The sequence below is a fragment of the Oryzias latipes genome, chromosome 7 (genome assembly GCF_002234675.1).
Source record: "Oryzias latipes chromosome 7, ASM223467v1".
Taxonomy (NCBI): domain Eukaryota; kingdom Metazoa; phylum Chordata; class Actinopteri; order Beloniformes; family Adrianichthyidae; genus Oryzias; species Oryzias latipes.
Window position 1 is genome coordinate 23438757 of NC_019865.2, and position 8437 is coordinate 23447193.

General features: G+C 39.6%; 1 protein-coding gene across 12 annotated transcripts in view; it reads right to left on the reverse strand.

Moving 5' to 3' along the window:
• hspg2 (heparan sulfate proteoglycan 2) overlaps positions 1 to 4378 on the reverse strand; it is a 130604-nt gene extending 126226 nt beyond the window's left edge. For 7 of the 12 annotated variants that reach the window (XM_023956854.1, XM_023956857.1, XM_023956858.1 and 4 more), the window contains exon 1: positions 3747 to 4378. In XM_023956854.1, coding sequence (XP_023812622.1) covers positions 3747 to 3815 — 69 coding nt within the window. In that variant the 5' untranslated portion in view covers positions 3816 to 4378. The remainder of the gene's footprint in view (positions 1 to 3746) is intronic. The other 5 variants (XM_023956864.1, XM_023956862.1, XM_023956861.1 and 2 more) reach the window with 1 other exon arrangement.
• Positions 4379 to 8437: the final 4059 nt, after the last annotated feature.

The window sequence follows — 8437 nt, forward strand, 5'->3', positions numbered from 1 at the left end:
ATCTGAGAATATGACGTTCACTTTTAAACGCTAATATATATGTTAAAAGTATATTATTCTCAGAGACACCGAATTGATACAAAATGCGTAACAGGAACGACCAGTAGGGGGCACTGTTTTTTTCTTCCGGAAAATTCAAAGGCAGTCAGACTGAGAGAGTCACGGGAAGAATGGCGGCCAATCTCGGTGGTCAGCGCCCCGAAGTAAGTAGCCTCTATGTTCAACACTAACATCTACCGTCTTCATGTATTGATTGAGTCATTGTCTGGATACGTTTAGAAGGGAAGGCTGATAGGAAAATTCTAATGACCGAGCATTCCACTGGTATTTAAACGCAGCACTTACGGACGAATTTGTGAGACGTGAAAACAGTCTCACGGTAGATCCGTGCGTAACTTTGGCTTTGTGTGTGCGTAACAAGGGATTCGTGCGTGTTTTTTAAAGATGTGTGTGTGTAAGTAGTTTCAAGCTGTTGTAATCTTAATTTGTGCATACGTAAATTGCATTTTGTATTTTTTTCATTTTATATTTTTTTAACTTATACACAAAACGTATTATGTGAGTAACAAATCACGCACAAATCCAAATTTATGCACAAATCCTAATTTACGCACGAACAAAGCAAGAATATGCATACACAAATCCTAATTTACGCACAAATCAAGAATTACGCACGCACAAATCCGACTGAGTCTAATTTCTCTCCATATTCCATGATATTCAAGTCACAATTGAAGACACAGATTTTGCATGTTTGAATCTCAACTTTGTGCTGTGCCACCAAAGTTATATTTCACTTCACATCGAGGAAAAAAACTGTCACGACAAGATGTTAAATACACCCTAAAGTCATGAAAACGTTTGCACCATAGACATCAGACGTGTGACAAATACCGCATGTGAAAGATTTATGTGCTCTGGCCGCCACAAGAGAATCACTCAGAGAGACTTTGCTTCAGATCAAATGAGACCTAAGGTGTCACAGATACCTTGAGCATGACAGCTCTTTTTATTTGAGGGCATAAAGGTGAGAGGCAACACGGAATTCACAGGGAAAAAGGACAGTCTATTCTCAGCTGGAAGGCGATAATCAAGCCATATGATTCATACGGTAGATATAGATAAGGAAAGATGCTTCCTACACTCTAATAATAGTACTTACACTTAGGTAATATCCCTACGTGAATTACGGTTACAACTAGTTTTACCAACAGCATGCTATTAGAATATCTATATATCTATATGGATAGACGAAGGGACAGACAGAATATAGTAAATGCCATAGAAAAAAAATATTAATTTGCATATTTCCCTCTAAAATGTTTGATATTTCGGAACAAATATTTTGCTGTCCTATAAAGAAACCAATATATTGTCGATCATTATATAGATTGTAGGTATTTTTATCTTTACGTGTAGCCTAAATTTAGCTTGGTTTTTCATCATTTATTTTCATTATTCCGCCAATAAAAATGTCTTAATGCATATTTTTAATAGGTAGTGCTAAAAAATATGCCCAAATAAATACATATATGCAAATTTTAAAATATACTTTTGTCAACAACAAAAAAAATCCTATTAGCACTAATACTACAATCTTAGCAACAGGAGCTACAGGAAGTTTTAAAAGCTAAGTTGTGAAAGAAGCAGCAACATGGTGGAACATACTGTAGGTATAGATAAAAAGACGGCAGAGAAGTTAGTTCAGGTGTTTTTCAAAAATGTGAGAATTTTCTTTAAAATTAATCACGGTTTTGAAACTGCACCAATTTAAAAAAAAACAACTTTATAAATATGAACAATTTACAAATACTATTTATGAACAGACTGTGCCCTGATGATGAAAACCTGTATGATTTAAAAAACATAAATTAAAATACATTTTTTCCCTCGTAAAATCCTTCAAACGTAATACATTGTGGTCTACATTCACTAATCTATAAGTGTAGATGCTCACTGGTTTTTCGACAGACTTCTGAGAAATTTCCAGGGCACTGGATTTTGGAATTGTAGCTTTGGACATCCCTGCAAAATGACGAACACACTATATAGTGCACTAAGTAGTGAGTAGTTAAAAAATTCGGACAACGTCAGAAAACCAATTTTTGCACCAAAAAATGATCTGCCTTAAAACGAACAGGGACACCTGGTGGCCAGCTGAAGCCAAGACAAAATTTGAAGCGCAAAATGAGTTTGGAAAAACAAACTTGAAGTTACAATTTACCTATATTTTGTCAATCTGCTATTATTTATGATCCCATTGTAACCGAATATCAAAGAGAATTCTAGTTTTTTTTCTTAAAAGACATTTAAATATTTTTCAGCTAAAAGTAGAGTTTAATTTTAGTACAGGTAATTTTACCTCTACATTTATAAGAGACCTGTTCCGCTGCAACCTTGACACTGATACCGATTGCATAATCGATAGGGGTGTAACAATGAATCTATTTAATTGATTTATATTCCTATGATCCAATCAGACTGATCTGTCTGAGGGAAGTTGTTAATCGAATCAAACTCTGCTAAACTCAATGATCAATTATGGAAAATGCCATTTGGATTAAGACACTTTAGGTTTAATTTACTATAATGAAAAAATGATCAAGTGCATCACAGCGGACAACACACGTGATGACAACAAAACATGATCGAGCCATCATTCAAATACAATGTGCGGAAAGACATTTAATTTTGCAGAGATGTGACCATACAGTGTGGTAGAATGTTCTAATGTTCCCTTTGGACTATTTTGTTGTGGAAAAACAACAATGAAAATAAATTTACTAAATATATTAAACTAAAATGTGAATGGATTTGCCATTCATTCTTGTTTGTTTGTACACCTATTTAGTTTACACTTGGTTATCATGTAAGTAATACAAGGAATCTGGAAAACTTCACCTGCTCTACTCAGTACCCAGGTATTTCTCTCTGAGTCACACTGGTTGAAGTTTTGGCTAAAGATGTCCTGGATCCATTTTAGGATGGTTCAAAATTAAATGATAAGGAATTGTATCACCAACCATAAATTATGATACAAATCGAAAGGCTAAAATAAATAGTTAGATGGAGAAACAACTTGTTTCAAAACAACAAAAACTGAAACGGATGCTGCCAAACTATTGGTGACTAATTTTAAATTGAATTGACAGAAGAGTAAAGGCAATCAAAAGCAGAAGAAATGACCTAATACCTTCTATTAGCAACAATGTATGAGATACAATCTTGAGGTTTTCCATCATCTATACTATTTACAGCATCCAACTTTCACTGGAATATGATTGGATCATTGGCTGACTTTATTTAAAGTAGATAAAACAAATCTATTGTACTTTCTTTACTTTTTCCCCTCCGATTGCCTTTTTAATAAGTGCAAATATTGCTTTGAGCTGACAGACAGCAAACAGTGCAGGAGCCCTGCAGCCGTGGGGAAGTTTTAGGACTATGAATAGCTTGTTTCTATGGACAAACTTAACCCGGCTTCACTCAACAGGAGCTTCTAGTTTGCCATTCTGCTTCCAAACGCATTTGTGGGGCGCATACATGGAGTGTGCACTGGAGGCTCCAGCCCACCTGCATGGGAGCAGCCGTGCACCCGCAGAGCCCCGCATGCACGGAGCAGACATCAAACAAAGCGGGATTTGTTTGCCTAAAAAGGGAAGGCAAGAACTCCCAAATGGGAATAGATTGGGGGGGTTTAGTGACTCGATTCGACACAGTATGAGGAGCCAGAAAAGTGAACTTACAGAACTCAGCTGACATGTGAGCAGCAAACAGAGGATAAGTCCTTGGCACAAAGTGGTCGGAGTGCCCATTTTACAGCAAACCCAGCAACGGTTCGCTCCTGCTGGAGGGGGGGGGGGAAAGGGGGTAAATTAAAAAGAAAAACAACCCCAAGGTCCCTTCGCCTGGCTCCGGACCGTGAAAAAACGCGGCTGCTCCTGTGCGCCCTCACTCCCCGTGGGACTTCATCAACAGGTAACGCAGAGATCCCTTTGCGCTCCACTAGGAAGGAAGCGACTAGAAGAAAAAAAGAAACAAAAAAAAATGAAAGGATCAGGACCCTCCAGACGTGCTCCGTCCTCTCCACCACCCCCTTCCTCCAACCTCCTGCGCTCTTGGGGCAACTTTGGGGCTGAATGCAGCCGCGCGGAGTCACTGGAAAGTCCTGCGCGCTGGGAGCTCAGCCCTGAAAGGAAAAGACGGAATGGAATCCGGGGAGCGCAGCAAGAGAAGACAGCTAATCCTGGAGCGGAGGGGAGACGCCGCCTAGACCCGCAATGAGCACACACACTCCACGCACTCCACCGTGGAGTCTTCATGCACACGCGCGCGCCCACTTCGCCTGCTCCAGGACCAACAGACACAGGAATCGATGTTTTTGTTCTTTTCTTTCTTTTTTTCTATAACACATAAAGACATATTTAAATAAAATTAAGCTTCAAAATGCGTTTTTGAGTATTTGTTTATTCAAATAATTGTGAATCAGGACCAGACAAAAAACAATGCTGTTTGAAGAAGATTGTATTTGTGACTTAGGAGATGCTGCAATCAGCAAGGCCTCCTGCTCTGTTCCATCCCGACGCATCCACTCCTATTATCATTTGATCTATTGTAAAAGCGTTCCAAGTGGTCTGTTAATAAAGGTTATGTTGTGTTTAGACACAAAAAAGCCTGTGACGTTTTCTAGGAGATGGTTTCTGCAGAAATCATTTGAAATTCCCCTCTGAGTTGTGGGCAGGACCGTTGTTGCAAAGTAAACCATGTGACCACACTTCCCGTCATCTGTTTACACTCTTTCCCGCTATCTTACATCCCCTCACACCCTCAAACTAACGTTATGGTGCAACAAAAATGGTGAGCAATATCTGAGCTATCCAGCCACACAGTTTTGAGCCAGACGACAAATCAGATGAGGATGCAGTCATCAGAATGGAACAGATAAGGTAGCTTGTGGCTTGTCGTTGTATGGTTCTTTGTCATACCTGCAATCTTTTTCAAATGGTTCCTGATTCACAACTATTTGAATAAATAAATACTAAGAACTGCAAATCTGAGTTAAATGTTGTTTATATATGTCATACATCTTCAGAAAAATGCCACAATAACATATTAAAACACCACTTTCATCAGGTCTTTAAAGGAAGCATGGATCACTTCAAGCTAACTTTTTTTCACGAGGGCTTGTAACATAAATTATAAACAAAAATAATAAATGACCTTCATTTAAACATGTTTCTCAAATGTTAACCTCTGTTTTTGTGTTTTTAAAGCTTACCCTGAGCTGACCAGTTGTATGGCAGACATGGGTGTGGCAGTGAAACATTTAACTTCATTGTTCACAGAAGTTTAATAAACCTTTTGACTTTTGACTGAATGAAGCTGCTCCACACCTGCAGGCTGCTTCTTGTGTCCTCAGGACACAGAGTTTTTCTGAAAGCATGTGTGGGCCCTGGAAAAGATCAGAGTCCTGAGCACTTCTTCATTCAGTACATGTCCTCCAAACTGCGGAGGATAATTCATTTCAGAGGAAATTAGGAGCCTTCTGAAAACTGCAGATAAATATGCTTTCTGGATCTTTGGCGCCCTCTGCTGGAGTAGAACTTCTCCTGAATCCACTGAAAAAACCCCAGCTGTGCTGATACTGTATCAGTCAGACGTGTGAGAGGACAGCTGCTCCCAATTAAAATCAGAGGTCTGACAGGAGGGAGAGGAGCAGCACTCATTTACAACTAAAACTGGCTAAAAGAAAAGAGACAAGACTGTTGGAGTGCAGCTGGAAACTGGCATATGTGTCCTGCTTTGTCTTAAAACAAGGACTTATAACATGAATTTTAAATGGCTCAGTGGTTTTGCTAAATTAATAGAGAGTTTGCCTAAAAGCGATTAAAAAAAAACAGGATCTCAAGCAATTCCAAAGATTTGGAATTCTGACACCATGCAGGAAGTCTCCTGGATTTTCGTGTCACTATGAAATTTGCATTTAATGTCACGGCAAGAGCGTTTTTGTTTTTAGATGCATATCAGGTCAACAGGAACTCAAAAGTTTTAAACTTATGAATCAGTGTGAGAATTCATGTTTTGCTGGCTTGTGCAGCTGTGGGAAACAGCTGTGCTGATCCAGACAACCATCCAAAGAACACTTCCTTTCCCGAGTTCAACACCCCAAACGTCTGATCCCAGAAGACTTTAGAGAAGGGTCTCTAGAGGTATTCCCTATTACTTAAATCTGCTGCAATATATTCAACATTTTTCATGTGGTGTCGTGACCTTGTGATGAACTATGACCCCCAAAAGTGCATCCTGGGTGTCACAGCTGGAACTAGCTCATGATCTTGTTGTTCACCTTTTAGCATAGCCTTTCAGGGGTTGCTTCAGCAAATCAGCTTTCACTCACTCACACAGGTGGTTTGGAAGAGATTTTTAAACCAGATTCCCTTCCTTACAAAACCCTGTATTTTATCCGGGCTGGGGGAGAGAGTTGGGCCCCTTTGTGGCTGCATAGTTAGGCAATAGCATGATGGGTCTTGATCAAGGACCCACACTGGATGAAGCTCATCATGTCTCCTGGACGGGGAACCCTGGTTTTCCATGCTCCAGTCCTACACTCTACTGAGCCATCCAGCCGCTTAAAGAGCTCATGATCAGTCACACAGAAAGATGAATGAACTTAATGAATGTTGCTGTTGTTGCCACAGTTACCAGAAATAACTTATATGGCTAATATAGAACCTGAGTTTTTTTTTTAACATCATAAAGAATATAATTTCCCCCCACATTTTAGCTATATTATTATTTAGAGTAATAGTTCACATCATGCAATAATTTATTTTAGCAATTAATTTATCATGACCTGTAGATAATGAATCTAAATATCCACGTCTGTTTTTAATCTAACCTATTAATTGTGGTTAAAAGCTTAATTTAAAGGATTTTAGTTTAAATTCATGACATTGTGGAGCAGTGAAAGATCAAAATACAACTAAAAAAGTACATTTATGAAGTTTTTTAAAAAAAAGGTATAACAGGGATCCAACTTTATTTTTACCCCACCAGGGCTTACTGGTTTAAATCTTGAACAATTTAGAAAAAACACAAAGCATCAGGTCCAGACTGCTTTAATTTAACAAATCAAAAAACAGTAGGAACAGTGTTCTGAGCAATCCGAAAAATAAATTGACCACAAACGTCTTATTAATACCATAACACATGTTATCAAAATTATTCCTCAATTAAGATTAGGATGCAGCACAAGAGAGAGAAGAGCATCTAAAGAAGGAGGAGATGATACCTTAGGAGGTGAAACACAGGAGGAATTAAACTATTTAAACATTGTTTCTTTCAAACAAACCTTTGCTGTCATGGCAAGCGGGACAAAACAGACCCAGACGCTGGAACCCGGAAGGAGACACAGGTGAGGTTTGAGGTGAGTAGTAAAGGTTTTAATTTTCAGATCGTGGTTCAATAGGTGGTAGGCGAAGCAGAGTAATCCCAGGCTATCCCACGACGAGGATTGAGGATAGCGGTGGCTCGTGACGTCGTGGTTGACTGGAGAATTCGTGGTTGACTGGAGAATTCGGTAGAGGTTCGCGGCTGGACAGGAGATAATGACGAGACTGGTGTCCGGAAGTGTAGCAGACTCAGGGAACCACTCGTGTTAATGGATTCCTGGAGACAAGTTAAGAGCCAGCCTTTAGGCAGAGGCTTGGAAACAATAACTAAGAAAGTGAAGACCATGCTATGCACCATCAGGGGCAACGAACTGGTAATGAGTGTGGGTCCAGGATCTCCTTAAGAAGGCAGGCAGGTGATGTGTTGAGTGGTCGCAGCTGGGTCGCATCAGGAGCCAAGCAGATAGGGGAGGGGGAGGAGAACTGACAGAGGCACCATGACATTTGCTTTATAATTTGGACAAAAATAAACATTAAGCGGTGAATTTTGCCTCTAAAATGAAGCTTTGTTTGTCTTCTCATGATGATCTGCATATGGACCAGTTTGCTGGAGAAGAAAGCACATGAATTTTATTAGGGTCAGAAAATTATGAGAGCACAGAACCCACAGCAGAGTCTGATGCGTCCACTTCTACAACAGATGGCTTTTCAGGGTCAGCTTGGGTCCGAATTGGCGCAGAAGAGAACTTGTTTTTGAGAGAACTGAATGTGCCAGAGACCGAAATGCATCCAAGAAAGGTGATTAAAGGAGAGTGGAGCTCAAATTTTTCTGCTTTAATGTGCAAAGAGTTGTCCAGCAAAGGCTGCAAAACCAAACAGACATGATGAACGTAGTCGGACTGATTCCTGGAGAAATCAAGATCAAGGTATACAAAAACAAAGCGGTACAAAAAGCCATGAAGAACGATGTTCACCATGACTTAAAAGGCTGTGAGGGGGTCAGCTAAAGAGAATGGCAGAACCAAGCATTTCATATCTTGAAAGCT